The 23,626-nt window shown below is 50.8% G+C and overlaps 2 protein-coding genes across 8 annotated transcripts in view; one reads left to right on the forward strand and one right to left on the reverse strand.

The window, feature by feature from the left end:
- Positions 1–23,626, forward strand: part of WNT5B (Wnt family member 5B) — an 82,404-nt gene that overhangs the window by 30,790 nt on the left and 27,988 nt on the right. The window lies entirely within an intron of this gene.
- Positions 103–11,274, reverse strand: FBXL14 (F-box and leucine rich repeat protein 14). Of its 7 annotated transcripts, none has more exons than XM_086402601.1 (4): positions 9,987–11,274; positions 6,622–6,735; positions 1,223–1,429; positions 103–1,043 (listed from the first exon to the last, which is right to left on the reverse strand). In XM_086402601.1, exons 1-4 carry the CDS (start codon positions 11,178–11,180, stop codon positions 978–980), a joined length of 1,581 nt encoding a protein of 526 aa, XP_086258727.1. In that variant the 5' UTR covers positions 11,181–11,274; the 3' UTR covers positions 103–977. The 7 variants fall into 7 exon arrangements, 6 of the variants coding, with proteins under 6 accessions (XP_086258727.1, XP_086258724.1, XP_086258723.1 ...); XM_086402599.1 differs by lacking the exon at positions 103–1,043 and having other exon boundaries at positions 1,091–1,429; positions 9,987–10,989; positions 11,091–11,274; XR_015164460.1 differs by lacking the exon at positions 1,223–1,429 and having other exon boundaries at positions 9,982–11,274.

Genomic DNA, 23,626 nt, shown 5'->3' on the forward strand with positions numbered 1-23,626 from the left:
CCTCTCAGGGGGACCCTTCACCTCACAGGGGGGCCCAACACCTCTCAGGGGTCCCGACACCTCACAGGGAGGACCCCCCACCTTACAAGGAGACCCACCACCTCACAGGGGGACATATCACTTTATTCCCAGCCTGGGAACTGTAGCTGGGATTTTTGTCTGGTGTCTGATTTGACACAACCAGAGAAGAAGGCCTCTCTTCTTGAAAACCCGAGCTCCCAGCCCCTTCTGGGGAGATGAGCACCCCCAGCCCCTCTTGGGGACCAGGCTGGCGGTCCTTCTGCGCTTACCTCACCTGGTCCCCTTTGCTTGACGTGAGTGATCTGTGTCCTCTTTTCTTTATCTGGGTTCTTTCCCTGAATCTCTGTGTTCTGCGGGTCGCTGACAGTGATGTATTTCGGCCTGAGAGTCCATGGAGCTGCCCAGAGGGCTTCTGCTTTCGTTCAGCCTTCTCGCTGGCAGGAGTGGTGATCAGCTGCAGGCCTGGGCCCTGAGCTCCAGAAACTTCTCCTTTCTCCTCTTCCATTTCCTAACCAAAAACCACCTTGGTGTCACCAGGTTGGGGGCCGAGCCTCGTCGGGCTGGCCTGGCGAGGCATGGCCACCTCCCGGCTTCCACGCTTTTATTCCACGTCTGTACCAGCTGCCCTTTGGAGCCTTGTTTCCATTGCTGAGGCCAGATGATCAAGACCAAGATGGCAGGCGCCCCCAGCCTGTTCCTCGTGTGCCATTTTATGGAATCTGGCCAGGTTGGCTCAGAAGTTCTTTCTCCTTATTTCTGCTGCCTTTTCCTAATGCCTGTTTCCCCCAGGAGGAATCTAGGAATGCGAGCCCCTCACTGCTTTATCAGGCCTTTTAATCGTTCTCAGGTTCACAGGTTCCTTTAGAAGATACTCATTTTGATTAAAAACAAAAGAATTGATACTCCCCAAATTTTAAAACAGTTGTTTCTTTTCCAAGGAGCTCTAGAATTTTTCATCACAAACAGTACACTTCTGTTTTTTTCTGGTTTGTAGTTGAAAAAAGCCAGCACCTTCGCTCCTCCTGTTAAAATGGATATTTCCATGTATGAGGGCAAACATTTTCCCAAGTTGTTCTCCCCAACCCCCTGAATATGCCAATCTAACAGGATTTATATATGATGGTCTTAAACTGAAATTAGACAGTGACATTTGGTCCCTGCCAGCGACATCAGGGAACCGTCCTCAGGGCGCATCTGATACCTGCTCCCTGAACGGCGTGCCCAGGACGGGGATCCCTGACCCGGATGAAACTGGAAAATTCCATATCATCTTTCTGGAGGCCTGAGGTTCTCCCGCTCTGAAGTTCTCTGTCGGGTGCTCAGAACTGGGTAGCAGTTCACAGACAACGCTGCCACCTGCTGGCCGGACGCAAAGCTCACAGGCGCCGTGGATAAAGAGGGTGGTAGCCTCCACGTGGAAAAAAAATACGTAGAATTTTGTATGAATGGTACTTTACTTTTCTGCCCTCCAGTGGATCCTAGTGAACTTGGGGTAAAGGAAAGCATGAGGTCAGACCCCCGGCTCTGACACTGGTGTGGACACGGCCCAGGGCCATCCCCGCGGTGGGGAGGCTGAACGGGTGGGAGAGGGTTTGGGGGAGAGGGGGTGGAGGTCGAGGAGCAACCCAGGAGGAGAGAATGACTTTCCACCCCTGCGTTTCACAAGGGGCCGCCCGTGACCTGTCTCCTAACTTGTGTGGACAGGGTTTCAATTCTGAAGCAAGAAGGGGCGGGGCTGTTGCTGCTCAACCTTGTGCCCTGCTTACTGGGGTGCATTTCCAGTGGTCCTCCTGTGATCCTGTTGAGAATTAGACCCTCCTGTGTGGAGGAAAGATGGACCAGCTGCCTCTCCCGTGGGTCACGCTGTCCTGTCGCCCCTTGACAGGCGTCTGGACTTGAGGGAGCTGGAAAGCCCAGTCGTCCATCCTGTCTAGGCTCAAAACTCCCCAAGGCCTTTCTCTGCTTCTGGCGGCAGCAAACTGGGAGCTTGACAAAGTTCAGACCACGGAACTCTGCCTTACTGTTTTCACATATCTTAAAGATTCTAAAGATTGTCCATTTGAAATGAATTAGAAGAGCTAGAAGTTGTCACTTTAATTAGGTATTTTCATATTGTTTGCTCAAGGCACACTTGCTGGCCCTTTTTTTTTTTATTCTTTTCTTTTTGGTAATTCATAGCAGTAGGGTTTGAGCCATGGAGTTAAAGTTTAAAATGTGCTATGCTAAGTTGCTTCAGTCATGTCCGACTCTTTACGACCCCATGGACTGTAGCCCACCAGGCTCCTCTTATCCATGGTGATACTCCAGACAGAAATACTGGAGTGGGTTGCCATTTCCTACTCCAGGAGATTTTCCTGACCCAGGGATCGAACCCAAGTCTCATGCCTCCTGAAAGCCATAGTCAGCTTGTCTTCCATCTGAGAAGGCTAAGAATTTGAGGTGTGTAGCTGTTACAATTCCCGTTTTACCCATCTGTCCAATTTTGGCCTCAGTGATTTTACTAAAGATTCTGAGGAGTATCAGTACTGCTTTGGGGGTTCCTCTCTATTTAGAGACTGCTTCTCAAAAAGCAGAATGGAAGGCAGTAGCTATTCCAACACAAATGTGCACGAGTGTCCATATAAAACTGCCAGTTTGGGGTAAGATTTCCTAAGGAGAAACGTTATTACGGACGTTTGTAGTAGATACTTTCCTGATCTTTTTAGACCAGGAAAACAATACTTCCCAAGCCATGTGGAATAATTTCACGCTAGTTATAAAAAACGAATCTGGACTCAACTCTTTCCCCGAGGTGCCACTCCCATTGCTCAGACCCTGATATGGGGGGTGGGGTGGGGACGGTCTCCGCCAGCACTGTGAGCCTGGTTATGTCCACCAAGGAGTGGGAGACAGAAGTGGTTGTCAGTGGGAGCGACTAGACCCTTTTACTCTCGGGACAAGAGGGATCTGTAGGTAAAACAGCTGGAAAGTCAAGACCCTTGATCCTTGAGTGGTGAGAACACAGCCCATGTTCCCACAGCTCAGTTCTTTCTGAGTCGGGCAGCCCGGAGTGTGTGGCGTGGTGGGCTGTGACTTCTCAGCGTGGAGGTGTGTGCAGTGTCCGTGACGCAGCAGTGCTGGGGGCTGGCTCGTGTGCTGAAGGACAGCGGGGGACCGACTGGGGGACCGGTACCCTAAGGCCGTTGACCAACTCCTCACACAAGCTTTCCAGCTCCTTGCAAAATGCTGGACACCGCGTTTGAGTCTGCACAGTCTAACACTTATTAACTAGTAATAATAACTTACAGGGGGCTTTCCTGGTGGCCCCATGGTTAGGACTCCACGCTTCCGTTGCAGGGGGCACAGGTTAGATCACTGCTGGAGGAAATTTAGATCCCATATGCCACGTGGAGAGGCCCAAAAACCAAAACACAAAACTTTCAGCATTCAGGGTGCTTCCTCCAGGTGAAAATAACATTCCCTGGCTCAGGTCCTTCACAAGTGGGACGGGGTGTCCGGTGTTGCTTAGCAACGGCTCAACAACCAGGATCTGGCTCCCACTGGCTGGGGACAGGCCTCCTCGCTGATGGGGAACACCTGGGGCCATCACCTGGGCACGGTCTTTTACCCTCGTCAAGCCTCCTTCCCCATTTCTAAAATGAAATGTCCAGTATCTACCAGATTTGGGAAAACAGGAATTGTGAGATGGGGAAGCCGCACAGGGTCCCAACTCCGTGCACCCAGGGGCGGCGTCCACATCCCACTCAACTCTGCCTGGCATGTGTGACCAGGAGGCTGTTCACACTCACAGATGAAAGTGAACACACAAGGACATGGGGCATTTGTCCTTTACACAGAGTGGAAGGGTGACGAGCTCATAAAATGCTTTTAAGTCTTCTAAGAAAGTATGTGCACGTTTCTGTGTTAACGTACAGGAGGTAGAGGAATTCCACGTGGATTCTGTTTTACTTGCAGGGGGTGGCGTTAATATACCCCATCTGGGGCTGTCTCCTGCTCTTGGCCGACTCCCTCTTGCCCCTAGACTGAAGGAGCGGCTGAGTGTGGTACCCAGCACTCGGTACAGGCAGCTCCAGCAAGCAATGTCAGAGCCACTCCTGGAAAAGACGAAAGGGCTGACACTGACCAGGTGTGGACATTTAAAGGTGCGATGTCTGGAAATATCCGTCTTCTATCCGAGACCTAAGTGTCCGCTCTTCTCCCCGCTGTGTACTCACCCTGGAGACATTCTAAGTTGTTAATAGTTGGCACGGGCACAAATATGAGGTCTTCTCTGTGTGATAACATTCACTTTTCAAAAACTGTTGCTTGCTCCCCACTCTGAACAAGGACCTCGACAAGATGAGACAGAGGTGTGGCCCGGGCACTGGCTTCCGATTTCTAATCCTGTGCTTCCCAGGATCCACAGAGCTCCAGCCCGGACTCCTCATGGGTCACGGTGACACACAGTTTAGGTCTTGCCCTCTAGTAAAGGCACAGAATTAGCTTTTTAAAGGGGGTGACAACTGATGCAGGGGGAGGAGGGCAGCAGAGGGGCGACCACTGGCCCCGTGGCCACAGCAGGGCCCTGGGAGCAGAGGGGCTGCTGTCAGAAGCTGTAGGAGGTCTGGGTTTTGGTTACAAATCTGATCTCTTAATAAGAGTGTTATTCGTGGCATCCGGTCCCATCACTTCATGGCAAATAGATGGGGAAAAAGTGGAAACAGTGACAGATTTCATTTTCTTGGGCTCCAAAATCACTGCGGATGGTGACGGCAGCCATGAAATTAAAAGACGCTTGCTCCTTGGAAGGAAAGCTATGACAAACCTAGACAGCATATTAAAAATCAGAGACATCACTTGGCCAATGAAAGTCCTTACAGTCAAAGCTATGGTTTTTACAGTAATCATGTATGGATGTGAGATCATAAAGAAGGCTGAGCACCGAAGAACTTATACTTTTGAATTGTGGTGCTGGAGAAGATTCTTAAGAGTCCCTTGGACTGCAAGGAGATCAAACTCCTCAATCCTAAAAGAAATCAACCCTGAGTATTCACTGGAAGGACTGATGCTGAAGTGCCAATACTTTGGCCACCTGATGTGAAGAGCCAACTCATTGGAAAAGACCCTGATGCTGGGAAAGATTGAAGGCAAATGGAGAAGATGGCAGCAGAGGAGGAGATGGTTAGCTAGCATCACGGACTCAATGGACATGAATTTGTGCACTCTGCGAGATGGTGAAGGACAGGGAAGCCTGGCACGCTGCATGCAGTCCATGGGGTCACCAAGAGTCGGACATGACTTAGTGATTGAACAACAACAAAATTCTTTGGGCTTCCCAGGGGGACAGTGGTAAAGAATCTGCCTGACAGATGGGGGTTTGATCTCTGGGTTGGGAAGATCCCCTGGAGGAGGAAATGGCAACCACTCCAGTATTCTTGCCTGGGAAATCCCATGGGCAGAGGAGCCTGGCAGGCTAGAGTCCATGGGGTTGCAAAGAGTTGGACACAACTCAGCACAAATATTTTGTGAACACGGTGTTCCCTGGGGTCCTTGACCCTCTTCTCTGGCTTTGAAAACCTAAGTTCAAATTCTCAAAGTCAGAAGGAAAAGATTTTACTAATATTTGGAGATCAGCACCTGTCTAGTAGCCACTTTGGGAAAGTGGGGGAAAGGCCGTGCTTTAGTTTGCATATGTCTCCATTTAAGAGAAGGCTCTTAGCTTTAAAAAGAAACTGCTGGGACCTCCCTGCTGGTCCAGTGGTTAAGACTCTGCCTTGCTAATGTATGGGTTGTGGGTTCAATCCCTGGTCCCCCTGGTCAGGGAACTAAGATCCTACACGCTTCAGAGCAACTAAGCGCATGTATGGTGCAAGGAAGACCCGACGTAGCCTGATAAATATTAAAAAAAAAAAAACAAAGGAACCTTTGTTTTTTCAGATCTCTGTTGGCTGATTTGAATCATGAAAGCATATGATCAGTTTGAATTTTCTGAACTATTTAAGGTTGTACCGTAAGTTGAGCAAGCATCCTTGTCATTGCTGCCAAACTCGGAATGAATCAAGTGGGCCCCCCCCCGCCTCCCCGGCCCCTACCCCTGCACCTTAGGATGGAGGAATTGGGCAGGAAGGAATCTGAGGGGAGTTATTCCGGGATACCCAGCACTCTTAGCTAGGGGCCTGTCCTGGTCCTGGAGGGGCTGCAGGTGCTGCCTGAACCCCGCCCTCGCTTAGGTCATCTTTTAAGCAACACTCTTGCCCCATGTGTTGTGGATAAGCAGGGGGAACCCTTTCCCGACTGCCACCCAGACAGTTCCTACTGAGGTTTGTTGCTTCTAGACGATAAGGTTGACACTAAGTTCCTATTTTGGTTTGTCAGTTCTGAAGTTTCAGCAAACACCCCAGCCAGGTTTTTTTCTGTTATTCTAAAAATTGCCCTGCAGTGCCTCTTAATGTGTGTACCACCCACAAATGACGTATCCACTCCAGTTCTAAGTGCTGGTCTTCTTTAAAAGCATCCCCTTCTATTCCTGAAGGTACAGTGAGGCCAAACCCACTTCTCCCTCTCAAGTGGTGCCCTGTGGCCTGAGCTTGTCCATCCTGCATTCAGGCAGCCAGCACTCACTTCCGGGAGGTCACCTTCCATGAAACCAAGGTGCAGTCTGTAGCGGATCCTTCCTGGGGAGCAGAAGGGCCTGGACTCAGTGGCTGGCTGACTTAAGGCGAGCAGTATTCTTACCTGGAAAAGAGGGTACCTTTCAGCAGGCCACTTTGAGGACTAGATGTGTACAAGCATAGGCAAAGCACAACACAGGGTCTCAACCCCAATTCCTTTCTTTCCGTCCCAAAACGTTGAGGGATGACAGTCGCCTCTGATGGAAGGAGGAGGTTTGTTCATTGTTTGCCAGAGATGCTCCAGATGGATTCTGAAGTATGCCCAGTTCAGGATGAGGAACTAGGCCCCCGATCTTAACTTCCAAACATTAACTTACCAGTGTTGAATCAAGCTTATATTTAACTTTGAAAGTAAAAAACAAACGGAGAAGCAGAAAAACCTTCCGGTTACAGCTGGCAGATTACTTTTCGTATTAAATCAGAGTGACCACAGAGTCTAAGACTTAGGAGGTGGTCAGATTTTTACTGGCTGAATGTGCACAGCCCTGCAGTCTCTTGGGAGAAGAAAACCAGTCTGAGAATTCAACTGCTTGTGGGGGCTGTAGAGGCAAACGCTGAATCAGAAAGCTGACCCTGATTCAGAGTTCGTCCTCACCAGGGCACACACATTTTTTTCCCCAGGCAGTAAGCACTGTAACCTAAGAGGAAAGGGACAAATCCACACCTTCCCCAAAGAAAAGGAAGATGGATCTAGTGTCAGGCCCCATTAGACCCACTTGTGAAAGCTCTCCAAAAAGGAACAATGCGGCTTTTGTGATCAGCCCCAGCAGCGAGCTTGGAAACTTTACAGAACAATCTTCCCCAAGAGAAACCTGGTTCTTGCTCTCTTCCTGGAAAGAGGTGTGGATCCAGGAAAGTGCTATGCTGCTCTGACCAGCGTTTTCTGAGATCAGTATTAAAACCAGACAGGCCTATGTGAAACCAGGAATATGAACAGCCTCGCTATATACACTTCTGTTTCCACAGCCCAATCACAGGGTGTCAGATGATTTAGTTATTGTCTACCAAAAGGAGCTCCTTGCTGGAATTGGTTGGTATTCTGCCCTAGTGCAGGCTAAGAACCCACCAGAGCGGATGGAGTGACTGCCTTCTTAAAATGCAAATGGACAAGAACTCCAGGCCCGCCTCCTTCTTAAAATGCAAATAGGCAAGAACTCCAGGCCCGCCTCCCCACCGACTCAGTGGGGCTGGTGGAGAATGCTAAGGAGGGACCCGGTGCCCCCCTCCCCTGCCCACGGCTCCCTCTGAGGCTCAGTCGCTTGCCTGAGTGCCCTTAACTTTCCCAACAACAATGGCCCTGGTGCCCGCCCCGCCCTCTGGCAGCCTCCCCCATACCCTCTAGGGATCAAGAAACCCATCCTTCTTCCCACTTCCACATCTCATGACCCATTTCTCAAACATCTCCCCTAGGTCTCATGTGGAGACCTTGTGGAGAAAAACTGGCCACCCTGGTGGAATTGTGACTCTTACAAAAGTTTCATTTTGTTCAGTTTCTTTAAATTTCCATGTTGTTGACAGTTCAGAAATGATATAAATCTCCATTCTAATCACATTTCTAGCAACAGAACATTTAGATGTCAGCAGTAAACTTTATACAGGATAAATTTTTCACCACAAGCTTCCTCACACCACACAGGCTCCACCGAACCCTGCATCTTATACTTTTACTTCAGAGATGCAAACCCACCTCCTACTTTGGCCTGGACCCAAACACACACACTGCCTTAAAAATAATTCACAGATACAAGGCTTTTGGTTTTTTTTTTTTTTTTTCAAAAAACATACTTCATATTTCCTCTTTTATTATATAAATATCAGTTTAACCTTTTACTGTAAGAATATAAACGTTTTAAGAGGATCTTTGTTATTATTTATACAAATTCACAAACAGTACAATTAATTGATAAAGGTCTCTGGGTTTCTTTAACTCCATGGTCTCACATGTTGCTGTGGAGGATTCTAAAAAAATAAACAAAACGAACAAAAAACTCCAACAGAAAAATATACATCCTACTCAGAAGTGATTTTTTTTTTTAAAGCCACAAGTCCCAACCCCCACCAAAATAAAGCAAGGCGTTTATTCCTCCATTTAGAAACAGAATTTTTAAAAAACCCACCAACACCTGTTTTATTAACAGAATAGAGATAAGACATGAATTTCAGTCTCCTCCCTTCACACCAGGGCCCGGGGCCTTTCTAAGCCAGTGCCAGTTCCAGCTCCTCTGCTCCCTACAGGAAGCCTCACTGTGACCTTTTCGTGGGGAAATGTGGAAGAGAGGGAGGGCAGGGCAGACTTTGCATATATAATCATCATTTTCAAGACACAATCTGCACCTCAGACAGACCAAACAAAAAAAACAACAGTCCAACTCTCATGTCTCCCACACATTTGTGCTATAAATTAAGTCAAGATTTAGGAGCACGGGCTGGGTCCTCAAATGCTTACGGACAAGGAGAAAAAGAAAAATAAGAGCCAGAAATGTGAAGTGGGGAGCACTGGATGGATGGGGCTTGGGAAGAAGCCAAAACGAAAAAAGACGTACAAACCCAATGGGCATCTTTCCAGTCCAGGCACAAAAATGTTTCAGTCTCAAAATATCTCTCTTGTAGAATTCCAGGGCTTCAGAGAAAAAAGTAAACTAAAACGAGGTAGCCAGACATATATATGTGTGTGTGTGTGTATATATATATATATATATAACTTATATATATATAATATATAGAATATACTCAGCAGAAAAAAAAGAGACAAGTTGATGTCAAGTTTCTTCAAAAAATAAAAAAAGAGACAATACGAATGAAATGAGCGTGAGTAGCAGAGTGCTGTCAGAGGAGCGATGAGGCGAGACTGGGATTAGTTACAAAGTGGAAGAAGGGTGAAAAGGCCGTTGTAGTTGGGTTTGCTTTTATACATTTCGAAATAAAAACCAGATCACAGTATTCAAATGAAAGCTTAAGTGAAGGCAGACATTTTCCTCAACTCCCCAGGGCTGGAGGGATTGCTCATTCCCACCCCCACCCCCACTTCCAGGCGCAGCGCGGACACAGTAGCTCAGTCCCTCCTCTGGACCCCCAACGGGAGGAGTGGGTGGTGGGCGGCGGGTCCATCTCCACACCCTCAGGGAACAGGAGAGCGCCGGGGGTGGGGGGGGGAGGGGGGAGGGACCCCCACCCCGGACACACGAGAAGGGAAGAGGGGAGGGGAGCCTGGGGGCTTCCGGTCATCGCCCCACCGCGTCCGCGGCCCGAGGGCGAACAGGGCGGGACTGGGGGGGGGGGGGCGCGGGGGGACGGGTGCTGCCGCCCTCACCTGACCTTCTCACTGTCCGTCATCTGCCAGAGGCCCAGGTTGAGTACCTTGAGGCAGGGCAGCTGCGTGATGCGCTCCAGGCCGCGCTTGGTGATGCGGGTGCAGCCGTACAGGTCGATGCCGGTGAGTTGGCTCAGGTGCTCCGCGATCAGCTCCAGGCCCTTGTCCGTGATGCGCACGCACTGGCCGATGTTGAGCGTGCGCAGCCCGTGCATCTGCCGCACCATGCGGTTGATGCCGTCGTCGCTGATGTGGCAGGAACAGAGGGACAGGGACTTGAGGCCGTCCAGCCCCTGCGCGATGTAAGCCAGGCTCTGGTCCCCCACCTTGTCGCAGAAGGACACGTCCAGCCCCGAGAGGCGCAGGCTGCCCATGGCCAGATGCATGATGCCCGTGTCGCTGATGTTGTCGCACGAGCGCAGGTTGAGGCTGCGCAGGCTGCCCATGTGCGACAGGTGCAGGAGGCCGGCGTCCGAGATGCCCCCGCAGAAGCTGAGGTTGAGGAGCCTCAGGCCCGTCAGTCCCCGGGAGATGTGCTTCAGGGACAGGTCCGTGAGCTTCTGGCAGTCCTGCAGCGTGAGCTGCTCCAGGCCCAGGCAGCCCTCGGCCGCGCTGCGCGTCATGCCGGCCAGGTGCCCGATGCCCACGTCCGAGAGGTGGCGGCAGCTGCGGAGATTGAGGCTCTTGAGGCGCTGCAGGCCCCAGGCGATGAGCAGGAGGCCGGTGTTGGTGATGTTGCTGCAGCCGCCCAGCTCCAGCACCTCCAGGCCCTTGAGGTACTGGGCGATGCGGCCCAGGCTGCTGTCGGTGATCTGCTTGCAGAGGCTCAGGTTGAGCGCGCGGAGCGAGCCGATCTCCTGCACGAACGCGTGGCCCAGCCCGTTGTCGGTGAGGTTATAGCAGCCGCTGAGGTTGAGGCTCTCGATGTTGGCCATACCCTGGATCACGTAGCTGAGGCTGCGGCGCAAGCTCAGGATCTGCACCCGGCGGATGCCCCGGGCCTGCAGGCTGGGGAACAGCGACGGGTTGGCCCGGCGCAGGTGCAGCTTGGCCTCCACCCCCCGCCACACCGACTTGTGGTAGGCGGCGTCCCGCCAGGCCGTGCACACCTGCGCCGCGCGCCCCTTGTCGCGCACGTCCAGGTAGCCGAAGATCATGGCCAGCAGCTCGGGGAACAGGCACGAGATGTGCGTCTCCATCTTCCTCCCCGCGGCGCCGGGGAGGAGGCGCGGGCCCCGCTCCCGCCCGAGCGACGAGGCGGCTGGCCGGCCGCGCCGCGGGCCCAACGGACGCGCCTCCCGCCTTCCGGCTCGGCGCCGCTCCTCCTCCAGTCCGCGCGTCCTTCCTGCCCGCCCTCCCCGCCCGGCGCGCTCGGCGTTCACATCCCGGGCGGGCGCCCCCGCGGCCCGGCCCTCGCTGGGCTCAGCCCCGCTGCGCCCGGCCCGCGCCGCCCCGCCGCCGCCGCCGCGCCCCCGGCCGCATCCTCCGGCGCCCCGCGGGCCGGGCTGCGCGCTCGGGCTGGGCGCCGGGAGGCTGCGGCCGCCTTTGTCCTCGCCCGCTTTTCAAAGCTGCCAGCGGGCCGCCCGCACTCGGCCTCCCCAGCGGGGGGACCTCGGGCCGGCGCGCTCTCGGCCCCCGCGTCCGCGCGCGGGGCAGCGCTGGCCGGCACGGAGCGCGCGCGCGGAGCCGACCCGGGGCGAGCGGCGGCCGCGCCGGGGGCGTCCGGGCCGGACCCGCTGCTCTCCGCGCCTCCGCGCCCCCGCCCCCCGCGCTCCCCCGCGCGCGCGCGATGGTACGAGCCTGCGCGCCGGAACTGCCGGCGTTGCCTTGGAAACCGAGCGCCGGCCCGCCGCGGGTTAACCCTGTGCTCGCCGTCTGGACGTGGGAAGCCCGCAGCCGCTTCCGCCGCCGCCGCCGCCAGCGGGGAGCTGCCGGCCACGCCCGGCCCGCGTCTGGGCTCTGAGCCTCCGGTCCGAGGCTGCCCCGCGCGCCCCTTGCCCAGCCTCCCGCTGGCTCCCTTTATCCTCCCTCAAGACTCTCCTGCCCAGATCCTGGCTGGGGGCCGCTCCGCTTCCCTCCCTGCCTGAGTCCCCGGGGCCTCGCGGCGCGTCTGTGCGGCGACCCCCTCGGTTCTCCCCAGTGGGCAGCTTCCCACGGTTCCTTTCTCTCCAGTCTTGTGCGGTAAACTAGGGAGAAACTCCGCTCTGTCCGCGCGTCCCTTAGCCGAGCTCGGCCCCCCGATGCGCACTGGGGATCTAGGCATTACCACTTCCTTCTAGCATGTTCCGGGTGTTTCCAGACACCGCCGCCTGTGCGCTCGCCTGTGCGCTCCTTCGGTCCCTGCGCATCACAACTTCCTCCGCTTCTGCACTCGGCCGGGAGGCCCGGGCGGCGCCGGGTCGCATCCTCCCGCCTCCCCAAGCCCTTCTCTGCATCGCCTTCTTTGTCAGCCTCTTAGACGGTGAAGGGCCCAGTCGTGCTGATAGCCAGCGAATTCTTGTGTGCCTTCACAGTTTTGCCTTTGGGTAAAACAGAGTGACGATTGGGCTTGATTTAAAGTGCTTCACCAAATGTCTGTTCGTTTATAAACTGTGTTTGCTGGAATCATGAAATGCTGTAGTCTAGAAGTGGCTTCTGGGTTTTAAATAACCACTCAGAGGATAGGATTTCAGAGTTTCATTTTAACTTCCCCTAACGAAGAATTCCGCAATCAGAAAATGAAAATCTGTTTTTAATGAATTTGTGGATCCACACAAACGTGATTCAGCTATCAAAGAAGGAAATTGGGGGTACTTCTCTGGCAGTCTAGTGCTGAGACTGGGCTCCCAATGCGAGGAGTCCGGGTTCTAGTCCTAGTTGAGAAACTAAGGTGCTAAGATCTCGCGTGGGGTGGGGGTGGGGAATGGTTTAATTGGTTGTTTAAGGGCATGAACACGATTTTTACTGCGTTCCATATTTAGTATAAGAGGTTCACTTTTGGCCACTTCTGTTTTGCCCAGGAGACCAGTAGTGGGCTAAGTACATACAGATTGGTAATAGGCATCATACGTTTTAGACTTTACCACCTACCTCTCTTGTTCTTCCATCTGGAAATGCAGAAGCAAAATCCTTCACACACACACACACACACACCCAATCCCCCCACCCCACCCCCCAGTTGCACCTGGTGTGAGGCCCATAGATTTGTATAACTCTCCTGGAATAATGGGCTTCCCAAGTAGCTCTAGTGGTGAAAATCCGCCAGCCAATGCAGGCTATGGGATCCCCTGGAGGAGGAAATGGCAACCCACTCCGGTCTTCTTGCCTGGGAAATCCCATGGACAGAGGCGCCTCACTGGCTATAGTCCACAGAGTTGCAAAGAGTTGGATGCAACTGAAGCGACTTCACGTGCACACACGTGGAATAATACAGGGTTGTGCTGGTCATCTAGAGGATTCCAAATGTGCTGTCCAATAGAGTCACAAATCTGGGGCACATCTGGGCTGGCACTCTTGTCCTGGGGTATATCCAGGCTTATGGTGGTCTCCCACCACTGCTGCCTAAACTTTCAGGTTACACGCCCTGTAAAGTGACTTTTCTTGTTGGTCTGTGGGCGCGGATATGTTTGTGTTGTTATCAAGGTCCTAATCAAAAACACCTTAAACCTCCCTAACACAAAACAAAGTCCTCAACCACTTTATGGGAGGGAGGGGAGATTTGCTTGGGGGTGGGGGTGGGGCTGGGGATTGCCTGACCTGGAGTGAAGGAGCTTAAGTTAACCCTGTTTCTCCTGCTGTATTAGCTTCGCTGATAGCTCAGTTGGTAAAGAATCCGCCTGCATTGAGGGAGACCTGGGTTCCATCCCTGGGTTGGGAAGATCCCCTGGAGAAGGGAAAGGCTACCCACTCCAGTATTCTGGCCTGGAGAAGTCCATGGACTGTCTCAAAGAGTCAGACCCCACTGAGTGACTTTCATTTCACTCCTGCTCTCAACTCTGAAAAGTCATTTAGTGGTACCTGGAAATGCTTTCTCTAGAAGCTGACCACCTGCTGCTAGTTCTCACAAAACTTTTTCTTGAGTTGCACTCTAGACTTTTATTAGTACAGGGCCTTTTTACTTAAGACATTCAAACATATAACCATGATTTTCAGCAATATGATTATGTTCGTGTTTAATAAATAGAGTAAGCATCAGGAAGAAATGGGGGCACAGCGTGGCATGGGTGCCCCGTCTGCTGAGCCTGAGGTGAGGAGGAAGTGCCTCCCACTCTGGGTCTCAGTTTCCTTGTGTTCTGCCAGGGCAGACTGGCTGGATAGTCTACAGTGATCTTCCCACAAGTCACACTATGGAAAAGCATGAGTGTTTGAGTTCTGTCTCATCCCAACATTTCACTTTGTTCCCAATTCAAGTGAAAGTAGGGACAATTTCACGTGGCTTCGTGGGGGCTTCAGTTTAGGCTATGATTTGAGACACAAAAATAGAGGGAGAGCATTATGGTCCAGAGACTGGGTGATTGACAATTATGTATATATATAATATATATGTGTCTAGAAACTGAATCAGAGTCTAGCTGGCAGGCCTTGGATCAAAGGAGTTAAACTATGTTGTGTGTGTTTTATATTAACTCTATTGTATCCATGGCATGTCACATCCCTGTGTAGGAGGCACTCCGTAAATGTGGTTGAAGGCATACAAATGGCCTACGAGCACATGAAAAGATGCTCAACATCATTAATCATTAGAAAAATGCTAATCAAAACCAAATAAGGCATTACCTCATACCCATTAGGATGGCTGCAGTTAATAAAATAGAAAATAATAAGTGTTGGTGAAGAGGCAGAGAAATTGGAGTTCTGGTGTGCTGTTGGTGGTAATGTGAAATGGTACAGCTGCTGTAGGAAACAGCGTGGCAGTTCCTCGAAAACTTAAAAATACAACTACCCTACGATCCAGCAATTCCACTTCTGGGTATATACCAAAAATAAAGAAAAGCAGAGGCTAGAGGAAACATTTGTACACCCGAGTTCATAGCATTATTTGCAACAACCAGAAGATGGTGAAATAGGAGGGAAAGGGGCAGGGCACACCCTTTAAAAGAATGACATAGCCAGAGGACAGGACGTAAGCTGATTAGAACCAAATAGGTCCAAGATTGTGGATGAATCGACTTGACCTTGAGCCGTAGTATACACTCATTGTGACACGTCAGCAAGCTAAATGATACAACTACAGGCACCATGACCATTCCTGAGGCCAGCCATCAAAGGCCAAAAAGTGGGCAGTGGCCTAATTCCTGGAAAACTCCTCCCCTTCCCCAAAATAGCTGAAGTAATCCTCCCTCTCATTAGCGTGTGAAATTACCTCACCCATAAAAACTAACCACACCACTTTTTGAGGCTGCTCTCATGCTAGTGGTAAAGAACCTGCCTGCCAGTACAGGTAGACATAAGAGACATGGGTTCAAACCCTGGGTCAGGAAGATTCCCCTGGAGGAGCGCACAGCCACGCACTCCAGGATTCTTGCCTGGATAATCCCCATGGACAGAGGAGCCTGGTGGGCTGTGGGGTTGCAGAGAATCGGACACAACTGAAGTGGCTCAGCATGCATGATCACCTTCTGAGATGGCCCACACTCTGTCCGTGGAGTGTGTTTCTCTTTAAATAAATCCACTCCTTACCTATCACTTTGTCTCTCATTGAATTCTGTCCGCCATGAGACATCAAGATCCTGAGCTTCACTGGGTCCTGAAACCAGGTGTATGATCTTAGTTGGAGGACCGTGGATTTAGGGCAGGTTCAAGTCCTGGCCTCATAGCTCAGTTGGTAAAGAATCTGCCTGCAATGCAGGAGACCTGGGTTCGATTCCTGGGTCGGCAAGATCCCCTAGAGAAGGAAATGGCAACCCACTCCAGTATTCTTCCCTGGAGAATCCTATGGACAAAAGATCCTGGTGGGTGACAGTCCATGGGATTGCAAGTGTCAGACACGACTTAGGACTAAACCACCACCACCAAGTCCTGGCCATGTGGGTTTGAGTCCCAAACTAGATTTTGGCCAGGTTTAAGTTTCAGCACATGGGTTCAAGCCCCAGTCTGAGATGCAAGGTTTGAGTAGGAGCAACCTAAGTGTCCCTCACAGATGATGGATAAACACAATGCAGTCTGTCCATACAGTGGAATATTATCCAGCCTTAAAAAGGAAGGAAATGCTATCACACACCACAGCATGGAGGGAACTTGGGGACTTTATTCTGAGTGAAATAAACCAATCACAAAAAGATAATAGGGTATTATTTCACTTATGTGAGGTGTCCAGAGTGGTGAAAAATCCCAGAATCTGGAAGGGTGGTTGCCAGAGGCTGAGGGGTAGGGGCTGTTTATGGGCATAGAGTTTCAGTTTTGCAAGATGAACAAGTTCTGGGAATTTATTGCACCATGTGAATCTACTTAACACTATGGAATTCTACGCTTTAAGATAGCTATGATGGCAAATTTTACTGGATATGTATTTTGCAACAATTAAAAATGAAAATATAGGAAAATATGGAAGATATAGTATCTTCCATATTATGTGAAAATGAAAGAAACAGCAAATAATGTGAAATGAAGACATAAATAGGAAAAATAGGTGAAAATTGTTCTCACATCAAAAATTATTGGGGACACCCCCAAACCACTTGTTTACTGACTCCCAAATTATTAGTTCACTATATCCTACAGACAAGGGCTTTATCCACCCCAAGAAAAATAAGGGTTTGGGGTCTGGTTGGCTGGAGCCCTCACTTCAGGATGACTGTACCCTTTTGTGTCCTAACTGGAAAAACTCATGCAGAAAGAGTGACTGTTGAGAGTCACCCCCAGATGGATGGACACTCTCTCCGTCTACTCTGGAAATGTGGCTACCACTTGAAATTTGTCGGTTGCAACTTTTGAGTGTTCAGTTCAGTTCAATTCAGTCGCTTAGTCATGTCCGACTCTTTGCGACCCCATGAATCGCAGCATACCAGGCTTCCCTGTCTATCACCAACTCGCGGAGTTCACTCAGACTCACATCCATCGAGTCAGTTATGCCATCCAGCCATCTCATCCTCTGTCGTCCCCTTCTCCTCCTGCCCCCAATCCCTCCCAGCATCAGTCTTTTCCAATGAGTCAACTCTTCGCATGAGGTGGCCAAAGTACTGGAGTTTCAGCTTTAGCATCATTCCTTCCAAAGAAATCCCAGGGCTGATCTCCTTCAGAATGGACTGGTTGGATCTCCTTGCAGTCCAGGGGACTCTCACGAGTCTTCTCCAACACCACAGTTCAAAAGCATCAATTCTTCGGCGCTCAGCTTTCTTCACAGTCCGACTCTCATACCTATTTTCACGTATTCCAACACCCAACCAAAGGATTAGAATTACTTGGATTGAAAAACCCCAAGTATCAGCTAATATTTGTTAATAGTAACAAACACCTTGGGTGCTTGTTACTAAGCAGGTAGCTATGACAACCCTAAAATAAGAATAACCCGTGTTGTAAACATAGCCATTCCTAAGCACTGAACACTTGGGCAAGGTTTTCAATCATTTGATGGTTCAGGGGACATACATACAGCTGGTGTGCACGGCTCTGTGCCCTGGAGGAGACAGAGATGCAGAGGGTGTGTCTGCCCCTAAGGACTCAGAAACACACTGCAAAATAGTGACCGGTTATCAGTGGTGGAAGTGCCAACGGCTGATGGTTATAAATAAAATGTCCTCCCTGTAGAGGACCAGTGGAGAGGGAGGGTCCTTGTGCAGAACCTGGCCCCTGGGAGGGACCTAACAAATGCTGTTCTGGGTTTTTTCTTTTATAAACGTACCATGAAAAAAAAAAAAAGCCCCACACAAATGTGCCCCCAAATTACACAGATGCATTCTTACTGACAGTTAAGTATTTAAAAAATGTTATTTCCTGTTTCTGAGTAATGTGCAGGTCAAAGGAACAGAAACGGTTGACTCACAAGAGCATCATGAGATGGGCGTTCACGTCGGGGTGCCCTGGCTCTGTGCCCCTCGTTTTCTCCTCCCCGAGGCAGGAAGAGTCAGTCCCAGACTCAGTGTCTGCCAGACAGACGTCCTGCCTTTTGCCTCTGACCTAGGTTTTCAGCACCAGCTCTTGGGTTTCCTTGTGCCTCTCAAGCCTGCGCGTGCATCCGAGTAACTTGGAAGGCCTTGGGTCAGAGGTCCAGGGTGCTGCCGAGAACTCACATGTCCAGCAGGTTCCCCGGTGCTGCTGCCAGAACCTCCCATTCCCTGGTTTAACTTCTCCTGCTGTAAAACTTTTGCTAAATTGTATTTCTTGAAGGCTTTCCTTTTTTAATAAAATACAAATAATGTTTAAAAAATTTTGTTCCCCCCACCCTTGCCCCCATCTTTTGCCTTTGAGTCTTCTCGTGCAAAGTCCGAAGTTTTCCCCGTGATGTAGTGAAAAAACGTGGGCTTTTATTTTATTTTTATTGAGTTACTTTGCACCACGTGGCATGTGGGATCTTAGGTCACCCAACCAGGGATCGAAACCATGCTCCCTGTAGTAGAAGCGAGGAGTCCTAACCACTGGACCTCCAGGCAAGTCCCAGAACATGGGTTTTCAGTCAGACAGATTCTGACTTAAAACCTGGAATCTGTCTCTTATCAGCTCTGTGACTCTGGACAAGCTATTTAACCACTTGGAGCCTTGGTGTTTCCATCTGTGAAATGGGACTAGTGACTTTCGTATCTTGGGGGCTTGTGAGGATTGAGTGGGATAATGCACGAAACCTTCCAGCGCAGCTCCTGGCTGTCGGAAAACAGCTGCTATTTACTGAGATTTTACTGTGTGTTAGATGTTCTTCAGAGGTCTTTACGAGTATGAACTTAGCTATTCCTTGCATCAGCTCACCTCCATTTACAGGTGGAGAAGCCATGGCACAGACAGGTAAGTGCTCAGGACCCATCGGCCCACAGAACTGGAACTTGAGCTCCATAGTCCAGGTCTTGAGCCACTTTCTAAGCCCATGAGCTCCACTGCCCTGCAGAGGCATGTCAGCTTGCCTCCCACCTGGCTGAGCTGCAAGGAGGGCCGTGAAATCAGCGGCTGAGATGTGCACTCTGCCATTCACGGTCGTGGACCACGGCCAGGAGTGGCTGTTGTGCAGAACACCTAAGGCCCTGGTTGGTTAGCCAGCCAGTATGGGTCAGTGCGTGTGTGTGAGACAGACACACACGGAGAGACAGACAGACATGACCGGAGCCTGAAGACACTGCTGTGAGTGTGCTCGTCACAGTGGGTCACCTGTGCTGAGGCCTGCTCGCTCTCTGGGCCTCCATCTGGACGCCTGGCCAGCTCTGGCCCTGCTCCATCCCCCAGAGCACGCTTATGTGTAATCATGTCACCCTCTAGTGGTTGCTTCCCTATTAGCCCGCTTTCTAGGAAACAGCCCCCTCTCGGTGCAGGTGACCTGGGGCGAGGAGACCCTCAGGGAACCTGGGAGTGGGGGAGAGCGGTGGTGGGGGGGGTCGGGGGGTCAGGGGGCAGTGCTAGGAAAAGAGGAGTGTGGCTCTGGGCTGCAGGAGAGGTGGGGTCTGGAGAGGGCAAAGATTAGGCAGAGCATCTGGAGAGGAGAGAAGAGAGAGGCTCCTGCGTTTCAAACGTTTTTAACCATTTGTTTTTAATTGAAATACTGTTGATTTGTGATATTGTGTTAGTTTCAATTGTGCAGCATGTGATGGAGCTATACATGTATACACATATGGATGTATGGTATGTGTGCTAAGTCACTCGGTTGTATCTGACTCTGCCACCCCATGGACTGTAGCCCTCCAGGCTCCTCTGTCCATGGGATTTCCCAGGCAAGAATACTGGAGTGGGTTGCTATTTCCTCCTGCAGGGACTTTTCCTGACCCAGGGATTAACCCTACATCTCTTTCAGCTCCTGCATTGGCGGGTGGATTCTTTACCACTGAGCCACGTGGGAAGACCCATGTATGTATATATATACACATATATGTACACATGTACACGTGTACATATATGTACACAATATATACAGTTTTTTTTTTTTCAGATTCTTTTCCATTACAAGTTACCTCAAGACATCACATATACTCCCTTGTGCTATATAGCAGGCCCTTGTTGTTTATCTTTGTATATGATAGTACTGCTACTACTGCTAAGTCGCTTCAGTTGTCTCCGACTCTGTGTGACCCCATAGACAGCCTCCTACCAGGCTCCTCTGTCCCTGGGATTCTCCAGGCAAGAACGCTGGAGTGGGTTGCCATTTCCTTCTCCAATGCATGAAAGTGAAAAGTGAGAGTGAAGTCGCTCAGTCGTGTCTGACTCCGCAACCCCATGGACTGCAGCCCACCAGGCTCCTCCGTCCATGGGATTCTCCAGGCAAGAGGACTGGAGTGGGGCGCCATCACCTTCTCCGATACATAGTATTGTGTATCTGTTAATCTTAAACTCCTCTTGTATCCTCCCCTGCCCCTCATATCCTCTGGTAATCATCCTTTTTCCTGTGTCTGTGAGTCTGTTTCTGCGGCAACATGGATGGACCTAGAGGTTATCACATTGAGTGAAGTAAGTCAAACAGAGGAGGACACATCATATGACATCACTCCTGTGTGGAATCTCAATGACATAAGGAACAGAGTGCATATCCATCTTTCGTGAGTGCCGTTCCATGTTTGCAGGCTTGGGTGCTGCACCCTGGGCTGTCTCTCTGGAGGGCGTTTCAGTTCCTTTTTCCAAGAGAAGTAGGCGTCGGCCACGAGCTCCCAGGGCTGAGTACATTCCAAACTTTCACCACCTGAGTAGACAGGTAGCTAGGCTGCTTCTCCCCAGCCTGGGGCCGTGTTCTCTCCGTCGTGCAAGGTCATTCGTTTCAGGATCCTCACAGATTTGTCCTGTTGTTGTTCAGTCCCTCAGTCGTATCCGACTCTTTGCGACCCCATGGTCTGCAGCACGCCAGGCTTCCTTGTCCTTCACAGAGAAGGCAATGGCACCCCACTCCAGTACTCCTGCCAGGAAAATGCCATGAATGGAGGAGCCTGGTAGGCTGCAGTCCATGGGGTCGCTGAGGGTCGGACACGACTGAGCAACTTCATTTTCACTTTTCACTTTGATGCACTGGAGAAGGAAATGGCAACCCACTCCAGTGTTCTTGCCAATGGAGAATCCCAGGGACGGGGGAGCCTGGTGGGCTGCCGTCTATGGGGTCACACAGAGTCGGACACGACTGAAGTGACTTAGCAGCTTAGCAGCAGGACTGCAGCACGCCAGGCTTCCTTGTCCTTCACCATCTCCCCAAGTTTGCTCAAACTCATGTCCACTGAGTCGGTGATACCATCCAACCATCTCATCCCCTGCCGTACCCTTCTCCTCCTGCCCTCAGTCTTTCCCAGCCATCAGGGTCTTTTCCAATGATTCGCATCAGGTGGCCAAAGTAGTGGAGCTTCAGCTTCAGCATCAGTCCTTCCAATGAATATTCATTGGAATTTTTTTTTGGTCAAATCCTGATAAATATTGCAAATGCAGGGAGGAAACTGAGACCAATCTTACTCAGCATAGGTTTGTAACTCCTCGAGATCCTAGGACGCTGCTGTCTGCAGCCTTACAGGCCGGAGTCTGAAGGTTGTTCCCTTTTGGATAGGTGCTGGCACTGAGCCAGGCCTTGCTGGAATGTCCTCTTTGGATGGACCTGGGCATTTACATCTCTTGCATGATGTCAGACCCACTGAGGACTAGGGGTCGGCTCTGACACTGAGCTCACAGCCAGATCTTCTTTTCTGCCAAGAGGATAGGGTTAAAAGGTTTTAAAAAAAAAAATAAAAATAAAAATAGCCAGAATCTCAAAAGGTGAAAAAGCACAATCTAGCCTTGTTGGTGTTAACTCTTCACACCCCAGGAAGGATAAAAATCACATCTTTACATAATCATGGGGTCTGTCACTTTCTTGATAAAGAGTTACTCCAAAGGGGCCACTAGGTCCAAGCGGGGCCTTCCTGCTGTGTCAGGGTGTGAAAGCGGCACAGAAACCCTGTCCCATTTCCTAAAGTTGGGACAACTTGTCTCAGTGCTGAGCTCAGTGAGGTTCTTGTTTACTATTGATTTCTAAACGTCATGTAGTGTTTAAAGCCAAAAAGTTCAAGTAACTGACCCAAGTGGTCCATGCCTGCTGTTGGCTATCCAGAATTCATTGATTTAGTTGTTTGGGGGGACTAAGCTGTCAGCATTTGGGGAGAAGAGGGGACCTAGGGACTGGATGATGGTTCCCTTTGAAGCTTTGAGGGCGCGGTGAGGACACATGAGGACAGCTCTTGGTTTTACAAAAGGAGAAAACAAGGCGGAGAATGAGAAGTGACCTTCTCAGGGTCACGGGGTCTCTCCTGGGACTGCAGAGGCTCTGGGAACCTCTCACAGAGGCTTGCCCTTGTATGAGACATTTTATGAGAACTCCGTGTGTCTGGAGACTTCGCTGGTGGTCCAGTGGCTAAGACTCCACACTCCCAAAGCAGGGGCCCGGGTTCGAGCTAAATTCCACATGTCACGTTAGAGTTTGCATGCTGCAACCAAAGATCCTGAATGCCATATGTATAGAATCTAGAAAAAATGGCGCAGATGAACCTATTTGCAGGGCAGGAATAGAGATGCAGACAGAGGGAATGGATTTGTGGACACTGCAGGGGAAGGAGAGGGTGGGACAAATTGAAACAGTAGCACTGACATATTGACACTCTGCTAAGTGGCTTCAGTCGTGTCCAACTCTTTGCGACCCCATGGACTATAGCCCATAGGCTCCTCTGTCATGAGATTCTCCAGGCAAGAATACTGGAGTGGTTTGCCATGCCCTTCTCCAGGGGATCTTCCTGACCCAGGAATGGAACCTGGGTCTCCTGCATTGCAGGCAAATTTTTTACCGTCTGAGCCACCAGGGAAGCCCTATATATACGCTGCTGCTGCTAAGTCGCTACCATGTGTCAAATAGGTTGCTCGTGGGAAGTTGGTGTACAGCACAGGGAGCACAGCTCAGAGCTCTGTGATGACCTAAAGGGGTGGGGTGGAGGGGTGGGAGGGAGGCTCACAAGGGAGGGGATTTCGTATACTTATAGCTGATTCACGTTGCTGTACAGCAGAAACTAACAACATTATAAACCAATTATCCTCAAAAAAAAAAAAAAAAAATCCCGTAGGCTGCAACTTAAGATCTGCTGTGTAAGACCCAGCACAGCCAAATGCATAAATAAATATATACATTAAAAAAAACTGTGCATCTGGAAGGATAGTCAGGCGTGGGTGGAAGTCCACAAAAGTGGCCTCACTTCCCCCACTAAGTGAGGAGGATGGTGACTGATAAACTGCAGCAGGGGAGGAGAAACAGCTCCTCCAAACAGTGGTGTGAGCAACTGTTAAATGTGCCGAGGGTTGGGGTGGGAGGAATAAACAAATAAATAATAAACATATTATTAAGTATATTGAAAGAAAAAGCACCGGGCGTCTCTGGTGGCTTAGTGGTAAAGAATCCTCCTGCCAGTGCAGTAGACACAGGCTCGATCCCTGGTCCGGGAAGATCCCACATGCCACGGAGCAGCTAAACCTGTGCACCATCACTGCTGAAGCCCGCGTGGCCTGGAGCCGGTGCTCCGCAGCAAGAGAAGCCACTGCGATG

The sequence above is a fragment of the Bos grunniens genome, chromosome 5 (assembly GCF_055505025.1).
Source record: "Bos grunniens cultivar Pamir isolate PY7600 chromosome 5, Bosgru_T2T1.0, whole genome shotgun sequence".
NCBI classification, from domain to species: domain Eukaryota; kingdom Metazoa; phylum Chordata; class Mammalia; order Artiodactyla; family Bovidae; genus Bos; species Bos grunniens.

Coding starts and splice junctions, on each gene's coding strand:
- FBXL14 (XM_086402601.1), bottom strand. CDS start 11,180: ATGGAGACGCACATCTCGTGCCTGTTCCCCGAGCTGCTGGCCATGATC. Junction 6,736..9,986: donor AGATGACGGACAGTGAGAAG/GTCAGGTGAGGG, acceptor CCTCTTTTCCAG/GTAAGAATACTGCTCGCCTT. Junction 1,430..6,621: donor TGGAAGGTGACCTCCCGGAA/GTGAGTGCTGGC, acceptor TTCCACGTGGAG/GCTACCACCCTCTTTATCCA.